This window comes from Oncorhynchus gorbuscha, unplaced genomic scaffold (genome assembly GCF_021184085.1).
Source record: "Oncorhynchus gorbuscha isolate QuinsamMale2020 ecotype Even-year unplaced genomic scaffold, OgorEven_v1.0 Un_scaffold_1522, whole genome shotgun sequence".
NCBI lineage: Eukaryota > Metazoa > Chordata > Actinopteri > Salmoniformes > Salmonidae > Oncorhynchus > Oncorhynchus gorbuscha.
The window spans coordinates 40,883-67,500 of NW_025746274.1; the positions used below are offsets into that span (position 1 = coordinate 40,883).

Here is a 26,618-nt window from a genome sequence, read left to right on the forward strand (position 1 = left end):
GAAGTGACATGCGTCCGTAACCTGGTTTGGGAGGGGCTCCCCGGGGGGGTCCCAGTCTGTGTGTGTGTGTGGGGGGGGGTCATCTGATGCTGGGCCATCTGTTACTGCGCCATAGAAACCAAATAATAATGTCTGTTATTGCGCCATAGAAACCAAATAATAATGTCTTTACTGCACCATAGAAACCAAATAATAATGTCTTTACTGCACCATAGAAACCAAATAATAATGTCTTTACTGTGCCATAGAAACCAAATAATAATGTCTGTTATTGCGCCATAGAAACCAAATAATGTCTTTACTGTGCCATAGAAACCAAATAATAATGTCTTTACTGCACCATAGAAACCAAATAATAATGTCTTTACTGTGCCATAGAAACCAAATAATAATGTATGTTATTGCGCCATAGAAACCAAATAATCATGTCTGTTATTGCGCCATAGAAACCAAATAATCATGTCTGTTATTGCGCCATAGAAACCAAATAATAATGTATGTTACTGCGCCATAGAAACCAAATAATCATGCCTGTTATTGCGCCATAGAAACCAAATAATCATGTCTGTTACTCATGGTTCTCTCTTGTTCCTCTACAGCAGAAAAATGGTGAGCAATATGTTTGGAACATGGAATCACAATAAAATCACAGTATCGAATCGCAATACATATAGAATTGTGAGAATCTCCATGCATAAGTATGGTGATAATATGGTATGGTCAGGTCCCTAACAGATAGTGTTTCAACAGCTAGGTAAAGAGCTATGTGATGTATGTCTGGTACAGCCAGTCATTTCTCCATCTGCTGAGTGCCTCTGCCTGCCTCTCTCAGCCCAGATACATACAGTTGAAGTCGGAAGTTTACATACACCTTAGCCAAACACATTTAACACTTAGTTTTTCACAATTCCTGACATTTAATCCTAGTAACAATTCCCTGTTTTTAGGTCAGTTAGGGTCAGCACTTTATTTTAAGAATGTGAAATGTCAGAATAATAGTAGAGAGAATTATTTATTTCAGCTTTTATTTCTTTCATCACATTCCCAGTGGGTCAGAAGTTTACAAACACTCAATTAGTATTTTCTAGCATTGCCTTTAAATTGTTTAACTTGAGTCAGTCGCTCTGGATAAGAGCGTCTGCTAAATGACTTAAATGTAATGTAATGTAATGAGTCAAACGTTTCGGGTAGCCTTCCATAAGCTTCCCACAATAAGTTGGGTGAATTTTGGCCCATTCCTCCTGACAGAGCTGATGTAACTAAGTCAGGTTTGTAGGCCCTCTTGCTGTCACAGGCCTTCAGTGCCTCTGTAATCAGCTAGATATCATATGACTGTGTCTATCTGTTCTGTCCCCCACCCTGCAGTGCGGTCTGATGGGGGATCCACTATGTCAAGCTGTCCCAGGCCTTCAGTGCCTCTGTAATCAGCTAGATATCATATGACTGTGTCTATCTGTTCTGTCCCCCACCCTGCAGTGAGGTCTGATGGGGGGATCCACTATGTCAAGCTGCCACAGGCCTTCAGTGCCTCTGTAATCAGCTAGATATCATATGACTGTGTCTATCTGTTCTGTCCCCCACCCTGCAGTGCGGTCTGATGGGGGGATCCACTATGTCAAGCTGCCACAGGCCTTCAGTGCCTCTGTAATCAGCTAGATATGATATGACTGTGTCTATCTGTTCTGTCCCCCACCCTGCAGTGCGGTCTGATGGGGGGATCCACTATGTCAAGCTGTCCCAGGCCTTCAGTGCCTCTGTAATCAGCTAGATATCATATGACTGTGTCTATCTGTTCTGTCCCCCACCCTGCAGTGCGGTCTGATGGGGGGATCCACTATGTCAAGCTGCCACAGGCCTTCAGTGCCTCTGTAATCAGCTAGATATCATATGACTGTGTCTATCTGTTCTGTCCCCCACCCTGCAGTGCGGTCTGATGGGGGGATCCACTATGTCAAGCTGCCACAGGCCTCCTCTGCCTCCTTTGTGCTCAGGTTCATGGAGACTCTGTGTCACCAGCTGCAGAGTGACAACCTGTTCTCCTCCCAACCCTTCAGCCCTGCATTCATGGCCTCTACTGGACACACAGCCTACGACAGGAGCACGTCAGGTAATGCCTGCAAACCATGGTGTGTGTGTGTGTGTGTGTGTGTGTGTGTGTGTGTGTGTGTGTGTGTGTGTGTGTGTGTGTGTGTGTGTGTGTGTGTGTGTGTGTGTGTGTGTGTGTGTGTGTGTGTGTGTGTGTGTGTGTGTGTGTGTGTGTGAGCTTTTCCTTATCTTTGTCACAAAGCCACAAGCCAGCATGTATTTCCCATCAACCTACACCATTAACAGTCACATTAGAAACTGTGGCTTTTTCTCTAATATTCCATTGGTCATCTATAATGTCATAGCATTTCCTTCAACAGGTCACTGACCCACATGAAACATCAGACCCCTCTATAAAACACAGGTTTACAGAGATCTCAGTGGTCCTCAGTTGGCAGTAGCTGATGCCGTCTCTTGTCCCTCCTCTGTTGTCTTCAGTAAAAGAAGAGATGTCAGAGGCCTTGTCCATAGCCAGAGGCTCCGTAGGGAGGAGCAGGCGTTTCCAGATGGACAGAGACAGGGACTGTAACCTTTACCCTTCTCCCCTGTCCTCCTCCAAACGGCTGCACAGCACAGAGGCACACCCCTCGGAAGGTACACGAACACCCCTCAGCCTCAGAGCTACCCCTGGTGCACTCACTGGGGATACATCGCAATAGTTTGAAATGTCCTCCTGTCCTTCCTTTGTCATCTCGTCTCCTTCAGTACTGATATATAAACACAAAATACAGGATAAGGAAAACTAAATGGAGGATAGCTACCCAGGAACTGACTTTCACCTGTCCAGTTCTTTAATGTCAGTGCAGATGAAATGAGGAGAGGAAGCCTCTATACACTATTAAGATGCAGCCCAGTGCTGGACTGGGCACTGTGATTAACTAGAAGGAGAGGAAGCCTCTCTACACTATTAAGATGCAGCCCAGTGCTGGACTGGGCACTGTGATTAACTAGAAGGAGAGGAAGCCTCTCTACACTATTAAGATGCAGCCCAGTGCTGGACTGGGCACTGTGATTAACTAGAAGGAGAGGAAGCCTCTCTACACTATTAAGATGCAGCCCAGTGCTGGACTGGGCACTGTGATTAACTAGAAGGAGAGGAAGCCTCTCTACACTATTAAGATGCAGCCCAGTGCTGGACTGGGCACTGTGATTAACTAGAAGGAGAGGAAGCCTCTCTACACTATTAAGATGCAGCCCAGTGCTGGACTGGGCACTGTGATTAACTAGAAGGAGAGGAAGCCTCTCTACACTATTAAGATGCAGCCCAGTGCTGGACTGGGCACTGTGATTAACTAGAAGGAGAGGAAGCCTCTCTACACTATTAAGATGCAGCCCAGTGCTGGACTGGGCACTGTGATTAACTAGAAGGAGAGGAAGCCTCTCTACACTATTAAGATGCAGCCCAGTGCTGGACTGGGCACTGTGATTAACTAGAAGGAGAGGAAGCCTCTCTACACTATTAAGATGCAGCCCAGTGCTGGACTGGGCACTGTGATTAACTAGAAGGAGAGGAAGCCTCTCTACACTATTAAGATGCAGCCCAGTGCTGGACTGGGCACTGTGATTAACTAGAAGGAGAGGAAGCCTCTCTACACTATTAAGATGCAGCCCAGTGCTGGACTGGGCACTGTGATTAACTAGAAGGAGAGGAAGCCTCTCTACTAGAAGGAGAGGAAGCCTCTCTACACTATTAAGATGCAGCCCAGTGCTGGACTGGGCACTGTGATTAACTAGAAGGAGAGGAAGCCTCTCTACACTATTAAGATGCAGCCCAGTGCTGGACTGGGCACTGTGATTAACTAGAAGGAGAGGAAGCCTCTCTACACTATTAAGATGCAGCCCAGTGCTGGACTGGGCACTGTGATTAACTAGAAGGAGAGGAAGCCTCTCTACACTATTAAGATGCAGCCCAGTGCTGGACTGGGCACTGTGATTAACTAGAAGGAGAGGAAGCCTCTCTACACTATTAAGATGCAGCCCAGTGCTGGACTGGGCACTGTGATTAACTAGAAGGAGAGGAAGCCTCTCTACACTATTAAGATGCAGCCCAGTGCTGGACTGGGCACTGTGATTAACTAGAAGGAGAGGAAGCCTCTCTACACTATTAAGATGCAGCCCAGTGCTGGACTGGGCACTGTGATTAACTAGAAGGAGAGGAAGCCTCTCTACACTATTAAGATGCAGCCCAGTGCTGGACTGGGCACTGTGATTAACTAGAAGGAGAGGAAGCCTCTCTACACTATTAAGATGCAGCCCAGTGCTGGACTGGGCACTGTGATTAACTAGAAGGAGAGGAAGCCTCTCTACACTATTAAGATGCAGCCCAGTGCTGGACTGGGCACTGTGATTAACTAGAAGGAGAGGAAGCCTCTCTACACTATTAAGATGCAGCCCAGTGCTGGACTGGGCACTGTGATTAACTAGAAGGAGAGGAAGCCTCTCTACACTATTAAGATGCAGCCCAGTGCTGGACTGGGCACTGTGATTAACTAGAAGGAGAGGAAGCCTCTCTACACTATTAAGATGCAGCCCAGTGCTGGACTGGGCACTGTGATTAACTAGAAGGAGAGGAAGCCTCTCTACACTATTAAGATGCAGCCCAGTGCTGGACTGGGCACTGTGATTAACTAGAAGGAGAGGAAGCCTCTCTACACTATTAAGATGCAGCCCAGTGCTGGACTGGGCACTGTGATTAACTAGAAGGAGAGGAAGCCTCTCTACACTATTAAGATGCAGCCCAGTGCTGGACTGGGCACTGTGATTAACTAGAAGGAGAGGAAGCCTCTCTACACTATTAAGATGCAGCCCGGTGCTGGACTGGGCACTGTGATTAACTAGAAGGAGAGGAAGCCTCTCTACACTATTAAGATGCAGCCCAGTGCTGGACTGGGCACTGTGATTAACTAGAAGGAGAGGAAGCCTCTCTCCACTATTAAGATGCAGCCCAGTGCTGGACTGGGCACTGTGATTAACTAGAAGGAGAGGAAGCCTCTCTACACTATTAAGATGCAGCCCAGTGCTGGACTGGGCACTGTGATTAACTAGAAGGAGAGGAAGCCTCTCTACACTATTAAGATGCAGCCCAGTGCTGGACTGGGCACTGTGATTAACTAGAAGGAGAGGAAGCCTCTCTACACTATTAAGTTGCAGCCCAGTGCTGGACTGGGCACTGTGATTAACTAGAAGGACCACTCTACTGAATCAACACAAATAACCACTTCCTTGTGTTCTCAGTAGAGTGATAGTTGTGGCCAATCGTCTTCCTTCTTATTGCCTCCTGATTCTACATTATTGAAACACTTTCCTTAATGCATAACTGCTGTTTGGTTAATTACAACTTCTGCTTGTATAGTTTATTAATGAAGTCTTAGTAACTGTACAGATATTGATGACCTGCCACTGTTCAATGTAATTGCATCAGCAGCTAACGGCTAAGCTACCACTTCATGATTAATCACCAAGCAGCTAACGGCTAAGATACCACTTCATGATTAATCACCAAGCAGCTAACGGCTAAGCTACCACTTCATGATTAATCACCAAGCAGCTAACGGCTAAGCTACCACTTCATGATTAATCACCAAGCAGCTAACGGCTAAGCTACCACTTCATGATTAATCACCAAGCAGCTAACGGCTAAGCTACCACTTCATGATTAATCACCGATCACCAAGCAGCTAACGGCTAAGCTACCACTTCATGATTAATCACTGATCACCAAGCAGCTAACGGCTAAGCCACCACTTCATGATTAATCACCAAGCAGCTAACGGCTAAGCTACCACTTCATGATTAATCACCAAGCAGCTAACGGCTAAGCCACCACTTCATGATTAATCACCAAGCAGCTAACGGCTAAGCTACCACTTCATGATTAATCACCAAGCAGCTAACGGCTAAGCTACCACTTCATGATTAATCACCGATCACCAAGCAGCTAACGGCTAAGCTACCACTTCATGATTAATCACCGATCACCAAGCAGCTAACGGCTAAGCCACCACTTCATGATTAATCACCAAGCAGCTAACGGCTAAGCTACCACTTCATGATTAATCACCAAGCAGCTAACGGCTAAGCTACCACTTCATGATTAATCACCAAGCAGCTAACGGCTAAGCTACCACTTCATGATTAATCACCGATCACCAAGCAGCTAACGGCTAAGCTACCACTTCATGATTAATCACCAAGCAGCTAACGGCTAAGCTACCACTTCATGATTAATCACCAAGTAGCTAACGGCTAAGCTACCACTTCATGATTGATCACCAAGCAGCTAACGGCTAAGCTACCACTTCATGATTAATCACCAAGCAGCTAACGGCTAAGCTACCACTTCATGATTAATCACCAAGCAGCTAACGACTAAGCTACCACTTCATGATTAATCACCAAGCAGCTAACGGCTAAGCTACCACTTCATGATTAATCACCAAGCAGCTAACGGCTAACTACCACTTCATGATTAATCACCAAGCAGCTAACGGCTAAGCTACCACTTCATGATTAATCACCAAGCAGCTAACGGCTAAGCTACCACTTCATGATTAATCACCAAGCAGCTAACGGCTAAGCTACCACTTCATGATTAATCACCGATCACCAAGCAGCTAACGGCTAAGCTACCACTTCATGATTAATCACTGATCACCAAGCAGCTAACGGCTAACTACCACTTCATGATTAATCACCAAGCAGCTAACGGCTAAGCTACCACTTCATGATTAATCACCAAGCAGCTAACGGCTAAGCTACCACTTCATGATTAATCACCAAGCAGCTAACGGCTAAGCTACCACTTCATGATTAATCACCGATCACCAAGCAGCTAACGGCTAAGCTACCACTTCATGATTAATCACTGATCACCAAGCAGCTAACGGCTAAGCTACCACTTCATGATTAATCACCAAGCAGCTAACGGCTAAGCCACCACTTCATGATTAATCACTGATCACCAAGCAGCTAACGGCTAAGCTACCACTTCCCATGATTAATCACTGATCACCAAGCAACTAACGGCTAAGTTACCACTTCCCATGATTAATCACCAAGTAGCTAACGGCTAAGATACCACTTCATGATTAAATCACTGATCACCAAGCAGCTAACGGCTAAGCTACCACTTCATGATTGATCACCGATCACCAAGCAGCTAATGGCTAAGCTACCACTTCATGATTGATCACCAAGCAGCTAACGGCTAAGATACCACTTCATGATTAATCACCAAGCAGCTAACGGCTAAGCTACCACTTCATGATTAATCACCGATCACCAAGCAGCTAACGGCTAAGCTACCACTTCATGATTAATCACTGATCACCAAGCAGCTAACGGCTAAGCTACCACTTCATGATTAATCACCAAGCAGCTAACGGCTAAGCTACCACTTCATGATTAATCACTGATCACCAAGCAGCTAACGGCTAAGCTACCACTTCATGATTAATCACCAAGCAGCTAACGGCTAAGCTACCACTTCATGATTAATCACTGAGCACCAAGCAGCTAACGGCTAAGCTACCACTTCATGATTGAGCACCAAGCAGCTAATGGCTAAGCTACCACTTCATGATTAATCACCAAGCAGCTAACGGCTAAGATACCACTTCATGATTAATCACCGATCACCAAGCAGCTAACGGCTAAGCTACCACTTCATGATTGATCACCGATCACCAAGCAACTAACGGCTAAGCTACCACTTCATGATTAATCACCAAGTAGCTAACGGCTAAGCTACCACTTCATGATTAATCACCGATCACCAAGCAGCTAACGGCTAAGCTACCACTTCATGATTAATCACCAAGCAGCTAACGGCTAAGCTACCACTTCATGATTAATCACCAAGCAGCTAACGGCTAAGCTACCACTTCATGATTAATCACCGATCACCAAGCAGCTAACGGCTAAGCTACCACTTCATGATTGATCACCAAGCAGCTAACGGCTAAGCTACCACTTCATGATTGATCACCAAGCAGCTAACGGCTAAGCTACCACTTCATGATTAATCACCAAGCAGCTAACAGCTAAGCTACCACTTCATGATTGATCACCAAGCAGCTAACGGCTAAGCTATCACTTTGATTGATCACCAAGCAGCTAACGGCTAAGCTATTACTTCATGATTAATCACCAAGCAGCTAACGGCTAAGCTACCACTTCATGATTAATCACCAAGCAGCTAACGGCTAAGCTACCACTTCATGATTAATCACCAAGCAGCTAACGGCTAAGCTACCACTTCATGATTAATCACCAAGCAGCTAACGGCTAAGCTACCACTTCATGATTAATCACCGATCACCAAGCAGCTAACGGCTAAGCTACCACTTCATGATTAATCACCAAGCAGCTAACAGCTAAGCTACCACTTCATGATTAATCACCGATCACCAAACAGCTAACGGCTAAGCTACCACTTCATGATTAATCACTGATCACCAAGCAGCTAACGGCTAAGCTACCACTTCATGATTAATCACCAATCATCAAACACTTGCTTAGCTTCTCATGACACATTATTAGATGGCATTTTACTTTAAGAATTCATGTGTGTGTGACACTGTATTAGTGTGTGTCTATACGCTGACGATCCTACCTCTCTTACCCTCCATCAGAGCCCCTTCCTCGCAGTGAGAACGGTTTGACTGAGGACCCTATGGACACCTCCACCTCTCCCTCCATGACCCCTCGCCCCCTGACACAACGCACCACCTCAGAGTACCGTGGCCAGGGGTCCAGCAGCCCATACTACCCTGGGTCTGGCTCTGGTCACCCCCACCACCACCCCTCAGGCGCCTGGCCCCCAACCCTTCCGACCTGGGGTCCAGAGGGCTACAGAGAAGAGTGGAAGGTAGGCCTTGTAAGAGCTTAACCCCCATTGGCTGGCTGACTGGGCGGGCCTTGTGTGTGCCTCTAGATTCTAGTTGGCCATTTACGTTTGTTTGAATGTTGATTTTTTTGGGGGGGGGTCTAGGCTTCCTGTGTTGGAGCAGATCACATTCAACATTTTAGTAACTTAGCAGACGCTCGTATCCAGAGCGACTTAGTTAGTGCGTTCATCTTAAGATAGCTAGGTGAGACAACCACACATCTCAGTCACAGTCAGTACATTTTCCAGAATAAAGCAGCTGAGACAGTGCTAGCAAGACAAGTTAGTTCAAGAAAGGCGATGATGGTGTTTTTGTTTTTATTCGTTTAACAGCGGTGTAGTCAGGTGGCAGTAAATATGTTGTGTAGCACTGCCACCTAGTGGACAATGCCATAGATATGTTGTGCCTTCCCTGTAAAGTAATTTTCTTTATTTAACTTGGCAAGTCAGTTAAGAACAAATTCTTATTTTCAATGACAGCCTAGGAACAGTGGGTTAACTGCCTTGTTCAGGGGCAGAACGGCACCTTGTCAGCTCGGGGATTTGAAACCTTTCGGTTACTAGTCCAACGCTCTAACCACTAGGCTACCTGCCGCCCTGTAAAGGCTGAAAGGATCAGTATTCATGGTGGTTAACTAGAAAGGTGAATATTGAATTCTGACTCTCTGCTGCTCTGTCTGTGTGTTCTGTTGTTCAGCTGCGAGCTCCACCACAGGTCCTGAGCACCTGGCAGCTGCAGACCGGGAGACTGCAGTGGGGAACGGGGCTGGGAACACCCCTTCCTCCTGGTCTGTGGATGAGGTGATGCAGTTTGTCCACGACGCCGACCCCAAACACTCGGACCCCACGTGGAGCTCTTCAGAAAACACGTGAGTGGACCTTGATTGATTTATTTATTGATTGATGATGTTTCTTGTCCTTTTTCTTCCTTTGAAGCATCTCTGCTGATAGAGGAAAGGAGATGAGGAGGCAGACACTACACTATTGAGATGCTCCCTAGATGTGTGTCTAAGTGCACCAGGTCTGATGTTACACTATTGAGATGCTCCCTAGATGTGTGTCTAAGTGTCCCAGGTCTGATGTTACACTATTGAGATGCTCCCTAGATGTGTGTCTAAGTGCCCCAGGTCTGATGTTACACTATTGAGATGCTCCCTAGATGTGTGTCTAAGTGCCGGGTCCAGGTCTGATGTTACACTATTGAGATGCTCCCTAGATGTGTGTCTAAGTGCCCCAGGTCTGATGTTACACTATTGAGATGCTCCCTAGGTGTGTGTCTAAGTGCCGGGTCCAGGCCTGATGTTACACCATTGAGATGCTCCCTAGATGTGTGTCTAAGTGCCGGGTCCAGGCCTGATGTTATACTATTGAGATGCTCCCTAGATGTGTGTCTAAGTGCCCCAGGCCTGATGTTACACTATTGAGATGCTCCCTAGATGTGTGTCTAAGTGCCCCAGGCCTGATGTTACACTATTGAGATGCTCCCTAGATGTGTGTCTAAGTGTCCCAGGCCTGATGTTACACTATTGAGATGCTCCCTAGATGTGTGTCTAAGTGCCGGGTCCAGGCCTGATGTTACACTATTTGAGATGCTCCCTAGATGTGTGTCTAAGTGCCGGGTCCAGGCCTGATGTTACACTATTTGAGATGCTCCCTAGATTATTTTTATGCTGTGTAAAAATTATTCAATAAATATCCCAAAAAAGAAATCCACCCCTGGATATGTGTTCGGTGTCTGGCCTGGTTCTGATGTGCTCCAGCCCTCCTTGCTGTGTGTATGTCCCTGTCAGAAGCAGGAAGGGAGGACGTCTATGTCACAGAGAGAGATTTACAACACTGTTCTAATTCTATTCCTATGGCCTGTGTCCTCTGTGTTTAGTCTATAACCTGGGAGACTAGCACTGGCCTGTGTCCTCTGTGTTTAGTCTATAACCTGGGAGACTAGCACTGGCCTGTGTCCTCTGTGTTTAGAATCACGTTCATTCCCTCCAGGAAAACCCAACTCTGCTCAACCATACAGGCCATCTACAACGCAGTGAATGTTTACAGTACGACGCCAGACATTTTCTGTTGATGTCTGTCTGGACATCTCAGCTCAGAGAGAATTATGTTGATGTCTGTCTGGACATCTCAGCTCAGAGAGAATTATGTTGATGTCTGTCTGGACATCTCAGCTCAGAGAGAATGATGTTGTTGTTATGTTGGTTCTGTGTTGGGGGAAATAGGTGCAACTATCACTGTTGAACGTTAAAACCCCCACAACCTTTCATTTAGAAGAGTTAATCATAGATGTTTCGGCCATCTTGGCTGTCATCTTGTCCTGTGTTGGTGCTAAGCTCTCTTTCTGACTGCGTTTGTCTCTTGTCTTCAGGAGATCGACGGAAAGGCGCTGATGCTTCTACGTAGTGACATCATCATGAAGTACATGGGTCTGAAGCTAGGCCCCGCCCTCAAGCTATGTCATCACATCGAGAGGCTCAAACAGACCAAACAGTAACACACACACACACACACACACACACACACACACACACACACACACACACACACACACACACACACACACACACACACACACACACACACACACACACACACACACACACACACACACACACACACACACACACACACACACACACACTAGAATGGGAAGATCAAACCCTAAGCACAATGAGTCCTTAATCATTCCTTTGCAGAGACCTTCATACCTCATCCTGTGATGAAGAGCATTCAGAGAAACAGTGTGAACGTCAGTACAGAGAAACACTATGAACCAACTTCAGTCTACTATTCTTCTGAATAGACTCAGCTGAATCCCAAAGGATGATGTTGAGTGTTTACCTACCTATGCATTGCCCATGTACACCTTCTCTCAACCCTTACCTACTTAGCCTGGTCCCAGAATGGTCTGTAAAAAACAAACAGATCTGAGACCAGGCTACTGTCGGCCGTGGAGACCTGGAGATGCAAGGAGACATCTCCACACACCCCCCAATGGCATGTACTACTTGTTGCACTAGCCTCTCATTGCAATAAGATATCAACCATTCAGCTTCTATATGGATACTGTGATTTGATTCTTCAATAGTTTCAATATCAAAGGATGTTGATAAGGAGAATGTACCATGCTGTTAAGATTCATTGTTTGTTTTGGACACTGCATTTGACCGTACTCCTTAGTGCATTCAGGGTGTGACATCACACAACCTGGACTCGTTGGAACACTGATCGTTCTTCGGATCGCCCAGTGGAACTTCTAACCAGGATCTATGATTGTGATTGGACATTCACATATTCCTCTGCTGCGTGTAGATTCTAGAATACGTTGGACAATGAAGACAGGAAGTTCCTGTTCAAGTCAACGTCTCATTGTAAAAGAAGATGGTGGACTTATGTTTGAAGAACCAGACAAAAAACCTGTGTTTTACATAAAAAGCCAAAAAATATGTTTGTTTTTTATATCTTGGATTTTGTACTGTCTTTAAAAGGTATTATTAATCTCTGCATACATACAGGAAGGTTGTGTTGAATCCTGTCTGTATTTGAACCCAAACAATCTGGTATTTGTAATGGTGGTGTTGGCTACACCACCAGACCTGATGGTAGCCAAGCTGAACATTGATTGCAACACATGTATGGCCTTCATCTCATTTCAAATCATAGCCGTTAAAAGTAGATAGTTGACTGTCGGTTGTGGGAAGGTTTTCAAGCACCAAATGGACAGTTGATGTGTATCTAACGTTTCATGTTCAGGAGATCCTGCATATATGGATACAAGGCTGTGTGGCAGTCAGGCAAACAGGATATGGAGTGTTAGGGGGATTCAACGCACAAGGAAAAGAGATGTGGATGGGATTCATTTGTGTCACAACAACCTATAATGTGATAAAATAGGACTTATTTTACTATTTATCTTGTCGCTGTGGCAGAAGAAGTGATCCATTTCTGAACATTTTTCCGAAGGTTTTCAGTTGAAATGAACGGTAACACTTACAACGGCCGTGCTTTATTGTGATACTCAGGTTTTACTAGGCTTTTGGGTTTTAGGACAGACTTCTTCATAGTAGCATTTGCTTGTAAGTTCATTTTCTGTTTGACAATATTTTAGATCAACTTTGTATATATTTTTTAAGATTCTACATTTTCGTGTGTTGTTCCATAGAAACAACACCCAGTGTACATACATACGATAAAAACTACTTTTCAAGTACCGGTACTGGAAAAGACTTGTTTGTTAAATAATATTTGCATATGTACTTTCACGCAATTAAACTTTCTTTTTTTTCACCATTTGCCTCATTTCATGAGAGTTGACAAGCATTTTTATTTAAACCTTTTATTTAACTAGGCAAGTCAGTTAAGAACAAATTCTTATTTACAACGCGGGCCTACCGGGGAACAGTGGGTTAACTTGCCTTGTTCAGGAGCAGAACAGACATTATTACCTTGTCAGCTCATGGATTTGATCCAGCAGCCTTTAATGGTTACTGGCCCAACACTCGAACCACCAGGCCGCCCCGGCACGAACCTTTAATCATTTGAAAAGGGAAGTGTCCCTTTTTAGTAATAAATAAGTACATGTGATGTTAAGACAAAGGGGCATCAACAAGAACACTTTGTTTTATTCTCATGACAGTTTTCTCCAACTGAATCACATACAAACATGAACCATCAAATGACTGGCTAAGTGTCTGATCCTAAATCAGATATGAAATACTGTATAGGCAAATGCACCTTTTCACATGGAAAGTAGCAGACGATGGACAGCCACATTTCATCTGTGAATTGACAGCATTTTGTAAAAGGAGGAAGTCCTCTTAACAGTTTATATTGATGAATTAAACATGAAGGTAAAAATGTCAGACAACTACAAATACAGTCACAACACTACAGCAACAAAGTCATCCTTCGTCTCTCAACACATGGAAGAGATATTGTCCATGCCAGGAAGATTGTCCCCAATCGTCTGCCGTAGTCACAGCACTTGGCCAATGTCTCAGAAGAACGCGGTGTAACTTCTGTCAACAACAAGAGCTAGCAGTAAAGACACCTCGGGTCTCTTGTGTCCCACAAGACTGTGTTAGCCTGTTGAGCTAAAGCCTAGGCATTAGCTAAGCTCGGGGAGCTAACGCAAGTCTTCAGGTCTTAGTCAAGGATAGTTCACCTCATCACCACCTCCTTTATGTAACAGAGACCGCCCTGTCTGTCTGACCCGGGATTCGATCCCACTTCTACAATGACACTTCACGCTCCAGCCTGGTCCCACATCTGCAAGACAGTACAAACAGATCTGGGACCAGGCTAACTCCTCTCTACAAACAGATCTGGGACCAGGCTAACTCTCTACTTCCTGGGGCAGAAGGCAGCCAGACGTTGCTTCTTGATGGGTAGGATGTGGATCTCCTGTGAACTGACCTTCTTCAGTTTGATGGCCTGTCTGTTCCTGGGGAGGTTAGGGTCCTTCTGCTCCACCACATGGTGTCCTCTGGTTAGAGGCAGAGCACCGTAACACTGATGTAACAGCGCCCCCGTGTGGCCGGAGGAGTCGTGTTGTTTAATAGACAGGCTCTTACTGGACAGCCCTGAGAGAGACTTGATCTTCCCACAGAAGATGGCGGTGGTGGGGATCGCGTCTTTGACCGCCACGATGACTTTGGCTGTTTGAGAGGTGTGAAAGATCTCAAAGTTGGAGCTACCGCTGCTGCTACTGCTCTTAGGCTCACTGCTGGGTCTATTACCGCTCCCACCTCCATCCACAACCGCCCACTGACGCCGTCTACTCAATTCTACATGGGTTACACCGTTCAACAGGCTCGGGTGGTGGTGAAGCTTCTGAGTGCACTCCGCAGGCTTTAAGACCTCCAGAGAAACAGATGTAGTGCCCTCGGGTGAAGGGAGCCAAGCTGTAGTAGCGCCCTCGGAAGAAGTGTGCCAGTCCCGCGATGAAGGACACTCTTTTCTTTTCTGTTTACTAGCTACAGACAGGTCGAGGACAGTGTCATCGTGTTGTTGAAATGCCATTTCCTGCTTTGGTTGGATTATGGGAGGGGATTTCACTGATAGGTCAAGCACCTCCCCCTCGGGAACCATGGCAACACAGGACAGAGAGGCCATTGACGATGGAGGGTAAAGAGTCATAATGTTACCGTGTGGTGGAGGACTGACGATCTCCTCATAGTTAGTCTGTGTGCTTTTAGTCACCATACAGGCTGGTTTAGAGGGGTCAGAGAATCCTTTGGACTCCTGGCTGTGTGGGACGGGGATAGGGAGAGGGATGGGTAGAGGCACAGGGAGAGGAACAATGACAGGGTAGGGGACCAGGAGGGTGGCAGGGGGTACCAGGGGGGCTAGCGGGGAGCTGTAGGGGTAGGAGAGGGGTGGAGGTTGGGGTTGGGTTGGGGGGAACGAGGCTGAAGCAAAGGGGTCAGTTGGGGTTGACCCCGCTGGGTGACAGGAAGAGGAGGTGGGGTTGGTCTGAGCAGAAAACAGGTCCTGTATGAGGGCAGCGAATGTCGGGTTCTGGAGGATGGCATGAATACCTAGGAGAGAGAAAGAGAGAGAATGGTTGTATTACTACAATCGGAGGTATTACACACCAATAGTCGACAGCTGAATTACTATATACCATTACAATTACCTGGGTCCTGGGCTGGAGGTCCAGGTAGTTTCTGATCCAGGGCTGGAGGCTGGCAGAAGGCCAACGAAGCCATGGAAGAGGTCTGAGGCTGGGTGTGACACAGCAGATTGTTCTGGAGGAAGGACAGGGAAGGGTAGGGGGGAGTCTGCTGGAGCATCGCTCCCATGGTGTTCAGATGCTGGAACACATGCTGCTCCAGGACCAGAGGTAGGGAGAGACCAGGGCCTTGGGAGAGGGAGCCCAGGGAGAGAGGCCCCTGGTGGGTCAGGAGGTACGGAGGGATCCCCTGGGGAGGGGTTCCTCCAGCCATCTGTTGGAGGGGGTGGATGGGCAGCATCACAGGACTGTCCCCCAGACAGAGAGGCTGAAGCACGGTGGCAGCCACCTTGAGAGCCACCCCTTCTGGAGCCTCAACGCTGGGATTGACCATGGTGGGGGACGCTGGGATAGTTACCATATGTGAAAGGCTTGGTTTCTGATTAGCCTGGCCAGGAGAGCTGATGCGTGAGGCCTCGCTTGTAATCTGGGTGACAGTGTTCTCTACCTTTCTGACCCCCTCTCCACCACCTCTTCCTCCTCCACTACTTCCCCCATTCTGAGGAAGGTCAGCTACATGCTCCGAGCAAAGATCCTCCATCTTCTTTTTCCTCAAAACATCCACTGGAGTCTGATCTTAGGACAGGAGGGCCATGGTTACTGTGGCCATGGTTACTGTTTAGCAGAGTCACAGACCGGCACCGAACCTAACGGGGGAAAAGAGAAAAGGCTTGTTTTAATGGACAAATATGGGTCATTATTCAGAACTAGAACTGGCAAGTTAGCAAAGTAAAGTAAGAGAAATCAACAAGCTTCAGTGTTGATTCAGTGTTCATGTGGATGATAGCAGAGTAGATTGGAGATGTATGTCCCAGTCCCTCTTGCTGTGGTTTAATGAAAGACCCAGAGGACAAACTGTTGGACTTGACTTGGTTCAACTCAAAATGAACACTAAATCACTTCTAAATCCTCTTGTCTTTTCCAAATCCCCCAGTATTACCCTTGAACCTGTCCCAAATAGCACCCTATTCTCTGTCTAGTGTGCTACATTTGACCTGAGCCCTATGGGCCCTGGTCAAAAGTAGTGCACTATAAGCCTAAGTACAATAACAAACATTGCCAGCACCAGTACATTTATTAAAAACGTGTTTCCCTGGCAGGCATAGATTAAGCAGGAATGTAATTTCATAAGGGTCATGTTTAGCCTGGTTTAGTTGAGTTAGTTTGGACAGAAGGTGGCTCATGTCTTTACAGACACCTGGGAGGTAGAGAACCTGTAATAAACCTGGTCCTAATAATGAAGAGACAGTAGAAATACTCTGTGTGTGACAGCTGAAGCACTGACACAAGCTTGTAACACTTGTTTTAGCAGCAGAACAGAGAACACAGGAAATCTGTTATTTTGTTCTCCAACATATCGACCAAATACAGGAAACAGGAAATTTCTATAATGAGGCCTTGAAGTGACCATAAAACTAGACTGGATCAATATGAACAACAGTCCACCATTGTTGTGTTTTAAACCAGAGTTAAAACTAGACTGGATCAATATGAACAACAGTCCACCATTGTTGTGTTTTAAACCAGAGTTAAAACTAGACTGGATCAATATGAACAACAGTCTAACATTGTCGTGTTTTAAACCAGAGTTAAAACTAGACTGGATCAATATGAACAACAGTCCAACATTGTCGTGTTTTAAACGGTGGTCCTTCCGTAGCTCAGTTGGTAGAGCATGGCGCTTGTAACGCCAGGGTAGTGGGTTCGATTCCCGGGACCACCCATATGTAGAATGTATGCACACATGACTGTAAGTCGCTTTGGATAAAAGCGTCTGCTAAATGGCATATATTATTATTATATTATAAACCAGAGTTAAAACTAGACTGGATCAATACGAACAACAGTCCACCATTGTCGTGTTTTAAACGAGAGTTAAAACTAGACTGGATCAATATGAACAACAGTCTAACATTGTCGTGTTTTAAACCAGAGTTAAAACTAGACTGGATCAATCTGAACAACAGTCTAACATTGTCGTGTTTTAAACTAGAGTTAAAACTAGACTGGATCAATATGAACAACAGTCTAAAATTGTTGTGTTTTAAACCAGAGATAAAAACTAGACTGGATCAATCTGAACAACAGTCTAACATTGTCATGTTTTAAACCAGAGTTAAAACTAGACTGGATCAATATGAACAACAGTCTAAAATTGTTGTGTTTTAAACCAGAGTTAAAACTAGACTGGATCAATCTGAACAACAGTCTAACATTGTCGTGTTTTAAACCAGAGTTAAAACTAGACTGGATCAATATGACCAACAGTCCACCATTGTCGTGTTTTAAACCAGAGATAAAAACTAGACTGGATCAATCTGAACACTCAGTTAGATCAGGCTGGATATTCCTCCTCCACTCAGATCAGGCTGGATATTCCTCCTCCACTCAGTTGGATCAGGCTGTATATTCCTCCTCCACTCAGTTAGATCAGGCTGGATATTCCTCCTCCACTCAGATCAGGCTGGATATTCCTCCTCCACTCAGTTAGATCAGGCTGGATATTCCTCCTCCACTCAGATCAGGCTGGATATTCCTCCTCCACTCAGTTAGATCAGGCTGGATATTCCTCCTCCACTCAGTTAGATCAGGCTGGATATTCCTCCTCCACTCAGATCAGGCTGGATATTCCTCCTCCACTCAGTTAGATCAGGCTGGATATTCCTCCTCCACTCAGTTAGATCAGGCTGGATATTCCTCCTCCACTCAGTTAGATCAGGCTGGATATTCCTCCTCCACTCAGATCAGGCTGGATATTCCTCCTCCACTCAGATCAGGCTGGATATTCCTCCTCCACTCAGTCAGATCAGGCTGGATATTCCTCCTCCACTCAGATCAGGCTGGATATTCCTCCTCCACTCAGATCAGGCTGGATATTCCTCCTCCACTCAGTTAGATCAGGCTGGATATTCCTCCTCCACTCAGTTAGATCAGGCTGGATATTCCTCCTCCACTCAGTTAGATCAGGCTGTATATTCCTCCTCCACTCAGTTAGATCAGGCTGGATATTCCTCCTCCACTCAGTTAGATCAGGCTGGATATTCCTCCTCCACTCAGTTAGATCAGGCTGGATATTCCTCCTCCACTCAGTTAGATCAGGCTGTATATTCCTCCTCCACTCAGTTAGATCAGGCTGGATATTCCTCCTCCACTCAGTTAGATCAGGCTGGATATTCCTCCTCCACTCAGTTAGATCAGGCTGGATATTCCTCCTCCACTCAGATCAGGCTGGATATTCCTCCTCCACTCAGATCAGGCTGGATATTCCTCCTCCACTCAGATCAGGCTGGATATTCCTCCTCCACTCAGATCAGGCTGGATATTCCTCCTCCACTCAGTTAGATCAGGCTGTATATTCCTCCTCCACTCAGTTGGATCAGGCTGGATATTCCTCCTCCACTCAGTTAGATCAGGCTGGATATTCCTCCTCCACTCAGTTAGATCAGGCTGGATATTCCTCCTCCACTCAGTTAGATCAGGCTGTATATTCCTCCTCCACTCAGTTAGATCAACCTGGATATTCCTCCTCCACTCAGTTAGATCAGGCTGGATATTCCTCCTCCACTCAGTTAGATCAGGCTGGATATTCCTCCTCCACTCAGATCAGGCTGGATATTCCTCCTCCACTCAGATCAGGCTGGATATTCCTCCTCCACTCAGTTAGATCAGGCTGGATATTTCTCCTCCACTCAGATCAGGCTGGATATTCCTCCTCCACTCAGATCAGGCTGGATATTCCTCCTCCACTCAGTTAGATCAGGCTGGATATTCCTCCTCCACTCAGTTAGATCAGGCTGGATATTCCTCCTCCACTCAGTTAGATCAGGCTGGATATTCCTCCTCCACTCAGATCAGGCTGGATATTCCTCCTCCACTCAGTTGGATCAGGCTGTATATTCCTCCTCCACTCAGTTAGATCAGGCTGGATATTCCTCCTCCACTCAGATCAGGCTGGATATTCCTCCTCCACTCAGATCAGGCTGGATATTCCTCCTCCACTCAGTTAGATCAGGCTGGATATTCCTCCTCCACTCAGATCAGGCTGGATATTCCTCCTCCACTCAGTTAATAATATAATAATAATATATGCCATTTAGCAGACGCTTTTATCCAAAGCGACTTACAGTCATGTGTGCATACATTCTACGTACGGGTGGTCCCGGGGATCGAACCCACTACCCTGGCGTTACAAGTGCCATGCTCTACCAACTGAGCTACAGAAGGAAGTTAGATCAGGCTGGATATTCCTCCTCCACTCAGTTAGATCAGGCTGGATATTCCTCCTCCACTCAGTTAGATCAGGCTGGATATTCCTCCTCCACTCAGTTAGATCAGGCTGGATATTCCTCCTCCACTCAGTTAGATCAGGCTGGATATTCCTCCTCCACTCAGTCAGATCAGGCTGGATATTCATCCTCCACTCAGTTAGATCAGGCTGGATATTCATCCTCCACTCAGTTAGATCAGGCTGGATATTCCTCCTCCACTCAGTTAGATCAGGCTGTATATTCCTCCTCCACTCAGTTAGATCAGGCTGGATATTCCTCCTCCACTCAGTTAGATCAGGCTGGATATTCCTCCTCCACTCAGTTAGATCAGGCTGGATATTCCTCCTCCACTCAGTTAGATCAGGCTGGATATTCCTCCTCCACTCAGTTAGATCAGGCTGTATATTCCTCCTCCACTCAGTTAGATCAGGCTGGATATTCCTCCTCCACTCAGTTAGATCAGGCTGGATATTCCTCCTCCACTCAGTTAGATCAGGCTGGATATTCCTCCTCCACTCAGTCAGATCAGGCTGGATATTCCTCCTCCACTCAGTCAGATCAGGCTGGATATTCCTCCTCCACTCAGTTAGATCAGGCTGGATATTCCTCCTCCACTCAGTTAGATCAGGCTGGATATTCCTCCTCCACTCAGATCAGGCTGGATATTCCTCCTCCACTCAGTTAGATCAGGCTGGATATTCCTCCTCCACTCAGTCAGATCAGGCTGTATATTCCTCCTCCACTCAGTTAGATCAGGCTGGATATTCCTCCTCCACTCAGTTAGATCAGGCTGGATATTCCTCCTCCACTCAGTTAGATCAGGCTGGATATTCCTCCTCCACTCAGTCAGATCAGGCTGGATATTCCTCCTCCACTCAGTTAGATCAGGCTGGATATTCCTCCTCCACTCAGATCAGGCTGGATATTCCTCCTCCACTCAGTTAGATCAGGCTGGATATTCCTCCTCCACTCAGATCAGGCTGGATATTCCTCCTCCACTCAGTTAGATCAGGCTGGATATTCCTCCTCCACTCAGATCAGGCTGGATATTCCTCCTCCACTCAGATCAGGCTGGATATTCCTCCTCCACTCAGATCAGGCTGGATATTCCTCCTCCACAGATCAGTTAGATCAGGCTGGATATTCCTCCTCCACTCAGTTAGATCAGGCTGGATATTCCTCCTCCACTCAGTTAGATCAGGCTGTATATTCCTCCTCCACTCAGTTAGATCAGGCTGGATATTCCTCCTCCACTCAGTTAGATCAGGCTGGATATTCCTCCTCCACTCAGTTAGATCAGGCTGGATATTCCTCCTCCACTCAGATCAGGCTGGATATTCCTCCTCCACTCAGATCAGGCTGGATATTCCTCCTCCACTCAGATCAGGCTGGATATTCCTCCTCCACTCAGATCAGGCTGGATATTCCTCCTCCACTCAGATCAGGCTGGATATTCCTCCTCCACTCAGATCAGGCTGGATATTCCTCCTCCACTCAGTTAGATCAGGCTGGATATTCCTCCTCCACTCAGTTAGATCAGGCTGGATATTCCTCCTCCACTCAGTTAGATCAGGCTGGATATTCCTCCTCCACTCAGTTAGATCAGGCTGGATATTCCTCCTCCACTCAGTTAGATCAGGCTGGATACTCCTCCTCCACTCAGTTAGATCAGGCTGGATATTCCTCCTCCACTCAGATCAGGCTGGATATTCCTCCTCCACTCAGTTAGATCAGGCTGGATATTCCTCCTCCACTCAGTTAGATCAGGCTGGATATTCCTCCTCCACTCAGTTAGATCAGGCTGGATATTCCTCCTCCACTCAGTCAGATCAGGCTGGATATTCCTCCTCCACTCAGTTAGATCAGGCTGGATATTCCTCCTCCACTCAGTTAGATCAGGCTGGATATTCCTCCTCCACTCAGATCAGGCTGGATATTCCTCATCCACTCAGTTAGATCAGGCTGGATATTCCTCCTCCACTCAGTCAGATCAGGCTGTATATTCCTCCTCCACTCAGTTAGATCAGGCTGGATATTCCTCCTCCACTCAGTCAGATCAGGCTGGATATTCCTCCTCCACTCAGTTAGATCAGGCTGGATATTCCTCCTCCACTCAGTTGGATCAGGCTGGATATTCCTCCTCCACTCAGTTAGATCAGGCTGGATATTCCTCCTCCACTCAGTTAGATCAGGCTGTATATTCCTCCTCCACTCAGTTAGATCAGGCTGGATATTCCTCCTCCACTCAGTTAGATCAGGCTGGATATTCCTCCTCCACTCAGTTAGATCAGGCTGGATATTCCTCCTCCACTCAGTTAGATCAGGCTGGATATTCCTCCTCCACTCAGTTAGATCAGGCTGGATATTCCTCCTCCACTCTAGTTAGATCAGGCTGGATATTCCTCCTCCACTCAGTTAGATCAGGCTGGATATTCCTCCTCCACTCAGTTAGATCAGGCTGGATATTCCTCCTCCACTCAGTTAGATCAGGCTGGATATTCCTCCTCCACTCAGTTAGATCAGGCTGGATATACCTCCTCCACTCAGATCAGGCTGGATATTCCTCCTCCACTCAGTTAGATCAGGCTGGATATTCCTCCTCCACTCAGATCAGGCTGGATATTCCTCCTCCACTCAGTTAGATCAGGCTGGATATTCCTCCTCCACTCAGTTAGATCAGGCTGGATATTCCTCCTCCACTCAGTTAGATCAGGCTGGATATTCCTCCTCCACTCAGTTAGATCAGGCTGGATATTCCTCCTCCACTCAGTTAGATCAGGCTGGATATTCCTCCTCCACTCAGTTAGATCAGGCTGGATATTCCTCCTCCACTCAGTTAGATCAGGCTGGATATTCCTCCACTCAGTTAGATCAGGCTGGATATTCCTCCTCCACTCAGTTAGATCAGGCTGGATATTCCTCCTCCACTCAGTTAGATCAGGCTGGATATTCCTCCACTCAGTTAGATCAGGCTGGATATTCCTCCACTCAGTTAGATCAGGCTGGATATTCCTCCACTCAGTTAGATCAGGCTGGATATTCCTCCACTCAGTTAGATCAGGCTGGATATTCCTCCTCCACTCAGTTAGATCAGGCTGGATATTCCTCCTCCACTCAGATCAGGCTGGATATTCCTCCTCCACTCAGTTAGATCAGGCTGGATATTCCTCCTCCACTCAGTTAGATCAGGCTGGATATTCCTCCTCCACTCAGATCAGGCTGGATATTCCTCCTCCACTCAGATCAGGCTGGATATTCCTCCTCCACTCAGATCAGGCTGGATATTCCTCCTCCACTCAGATCAGGCTGGATATTCCTCCTCCACTCAGTTAGATCAGGCTGGATATTCCTCCTCCACTCAGTTAGATCAGGCTGGATATTCCTCCTCCACTCAGTTAGATCAGGCTGGATATTCCTCCTCCACTCAGTTAGATCAGGCTGGATATTCCTCCTCCACTCAGTTAGATCAGGCTGGATATTCCTCCACTCAGTTAGATCAGGCTGGATATTCCTCCTCCACTCAGTTAGATCAGGCTGGATATTCCTCCTCCACTCAGTTAGATCAGGCTGGATATTCCTCCACTCAGTTAGATCAGGCTGGATATTCCTCCACTCAGTTAGATCAGGCTGGATATTCCTCCACTCAGTTAGATCAGGCTGGATATTCCTCCACTCAGTTAGATCAGGCTGGATATTCCTCCACTCAGTTAGATCAGGCTGGATATTCCTCCTCCACTCAGTTAGATCAGGCTGGATATTCCTCCTCCACTCAGATCAGGCTGGATATTCCTCCTCCACTCAGTTAGATCAGGCTGGATATTCCTCCTCCACTCAGTTAGATCAGGCTGGATATTCCTCCTCCACTCAGATCAGGCTGGATATTCCTCCTCCACTCAGATCAGGCTGGATATTCCTCCTCCACTCAGATCAGGCTGGATATTCCTCCTCCACTCAGATCAGGCTGGATATTCCTCCTCCACTCAGTTAGATCAGGCTGGATATTCCTCCTCCACTCAGTTAGATCAGGCTGGATATTCCTCCTCCACTCAGTTAGATCAGGCTGGATATTCCTCCTCCACTCAGTTAGATCAGGCTGGATATTCCTCCTCCACTCAGTTAGATCAGGCTGGATATTCCTCCTCCACTCAGTTAGATCAGGCTGGATATTCCTCCTCCACTCAGTTAGATCAGGCTGGATATTCCTCCTCCACTCAGTTAGATCAGGCTGGATATTCCTCCTCCACTCAGTTAGATCAGGCTGGATATTCCTCCACTCAGTTAGATCAGGCTGGATATTCCTCCTCCACTCAGTTAGATCAGGCTGGATATTCCTCCTCCACTCAGTTAGATCAGGCTGGATATTCCTCCACTCAGTTAGATCAGGCTGGATATTCCTCCTCCACTCAGTTAGATCAGGCTGGATATTCCTCCTCCACTCAGTTAGATCAGGCTGGATATTCCTCCTCCACTCAGTTAGATCAGGCTGGATATTCCTCCACTCAGTTAGATCAGGCTGGATATTCCTCCTCCACTCAGTTAGATCAGGCTGGATATTCCTCCACCAGTTAGATCAGGCTGGATATTCCTCCAGTTAGATCAGGCTGGATATTCCTCCACTCAGTTAGATCAGGCTGGATATTCCTCCACTCAGTTAGATCAGGCTGGATATTCCTCCTCCACTCAGTTAGATCAGGCTGGATATTCCTCCTCCACTCAGATCAGGCTGGATATTCCTCCTCCACTCAGTTAGATCAGGCTGGATATTCCTCCTCCACTCAGTTAGATCAGGCTGGATATTCCTCCTCCACTCAGATCAGGCTGGATATTCCTCCTCCACTCAGATCAGGCTGGATATTCCTCCTCCACTCAGATCAGGCTGGATATTCCTCCTCCACTCAGTTAGATCAGGCTGGATATTCCTCCTCCACTCAGTTAGATCAGGCTGGATATTCCTCCTCCACTCAGTTAGATCAGGCTGGATATTCCTCCTCCACTCAGTTAGATCAGGCTGGATATTCCTCCTCCACTCAGTTAGATCAGGCTGGATATTCCTCCTCCACTCAGTTAGATCAGGCTGGATATTCCTCCACTCAGTTAGATCAGGCTGGATATTCCTCCACTCAGAGAGTTGTTTACATGCAGGCCAAATAAATAAGATACTTGTGTACTGAGAGGGAAGCCTCAGCTATCAACAGTATATTCCTATGGAGACTATGTCTCTGCCGGTCATATTACTGTGGAAAACAATACGAAACTCTGTCAAATAGATGTGCGTATCTGAACCTTAGGGTCAGGTTTCCAGGACACATTGAAGCCCAGGTTACTCATGGACATAGAAAATGTTCCATAGAAAATCTCCAATCTCCTACAATATTAAAATGAAACTGAAAGGAGAACTAAAGAAAGGCTCCGTTTGGTTTGGGGGAGAAAGACAATGTTCGGGGAGGGTTAAATCAAATCCTGGTGATATCTTGTTAAAGTCCTTCAACATGTCCATTATAGTCTTATGTCTCTCTTATCAGGTCACCCTGACACAGACACGAGGAGAGAGAAAACACATAAACCCTCCTCCAAACATCGCTTCCAATAGCAGGCCTGCATGTACACCACAGATATGAAGATGCCCATCCAAACACCAGATACAGAACCTCCCCCACATTAGCAGGATCTAGAATGTGAATAGAGGACGGCTCCCCTCTGCTTGGCTCTCTTCTCCTCCCCAGCAGTCGGTCGGGGACTGAGTTGAAAAGGTTAAGCCGGGGGTAATAGGCCATATGTAGCTGTTTAGAGGGAAGCTTTTCATTTGTGAGGCTTCAGGGTCCTGTGGTGAATTGTGTTTGGAAAAACCTTTAATGCCAAAGGAGGTCTGTTCCAACTCCCTGACTCTAATACACTGCTTAAGGCCGTGTGCCAAATGACACCCTATTCCTTATGTAGTGCACTACTCTTGACCAGGGCCCATGGGGCTCTAGTTTAAACATAGTACACTACATAGGCCAGGGAATAGGGTGCCATTTTGGGACACATATTAGATCTCCTGCTGTTTTGCTGATCACTGGTCTGGACAAAATGGTTCCTCTGCATTAACCCACTAATGTAATAAAAGAAAGGACATTGTGGAACGGTAAATTAATAATAATGTCTACAGAGCGAAGCCGTCAGATTCAGGGTGACACACTAGTTCCTGTATTTGAAAGTCTTGTTGTCATTTATTTTTCTTCAGTTGGTCTGAAGACGTCAAGGCTTAGTTAGAAATGGGTTTTATTGAGCGTAAATATTCTGAATAAGTTCTGTTAAAATAGTCTGTTGAAGCCTGACTGTAAAACGCTGCATCTTTTTGTACAACGGTAAGATGCATTTCATTTTACGAAAGCCACATTTCTACAAATCTGTCTTCAATTGAAACGTCATTCTGTTGACTTACACTCCCCGGGACTCATCTGGGGCTGTGATAGAAATGAGGTCATCAATAATCAAGAGTATCCATTTAAGCACTTGTTTAAAATCTGGTGGTGGAAAACAAACACACGCACTTAAAGCTACCAGCACGTACACACACACACACACACACACACACACACACACACACACACACACACACACACACACACACACACACACACACACGCACGCACGCACGCAC

At 46.4% G+C, this 26,618-nt stretch overlaps 1 protein-coding gene and 1 pseudogene across 1 annotated transcript in view; one reads left to right on the forward strand and one right to left on the reverse strand.

The window, feature by feature from the left end:
- The window catches only part of LOC124023168, a 52,531-nt pseudogene extending 39,267 nt beyond the window's left edge, over positions 1–13,264 (forward strand).
- A 314-nt stretch (positions 13,265–13,578) lies between these two features.
- Positions 13,579–26,618, reverse strand: part of LOC124023169 (retinoic acid-induced protein 2-like) — a 38,233-nt gene continuing 25,193 nt past the window's right edge. The window contains exons 2-3 of the mRNA XM_046337702.1: positions 15,612–16,354; positions 13,579–15,513 (exon numbers count right to left, since the gene is read on the reverse strand). Of these exons, the coding sequence (XP_046193658.1) occupies positions 14,318–15,513; positions 15,612–16,248 (1,833 nt within the window). The 5' untranslated portion in view covers positions 16,249–16,354 and the 3' untranslated portion in view covers positions 13,579–14,317. The remainder of the gene's footprint in view (positions 15,514–15,611; positions 16,355–26,618) is intronic.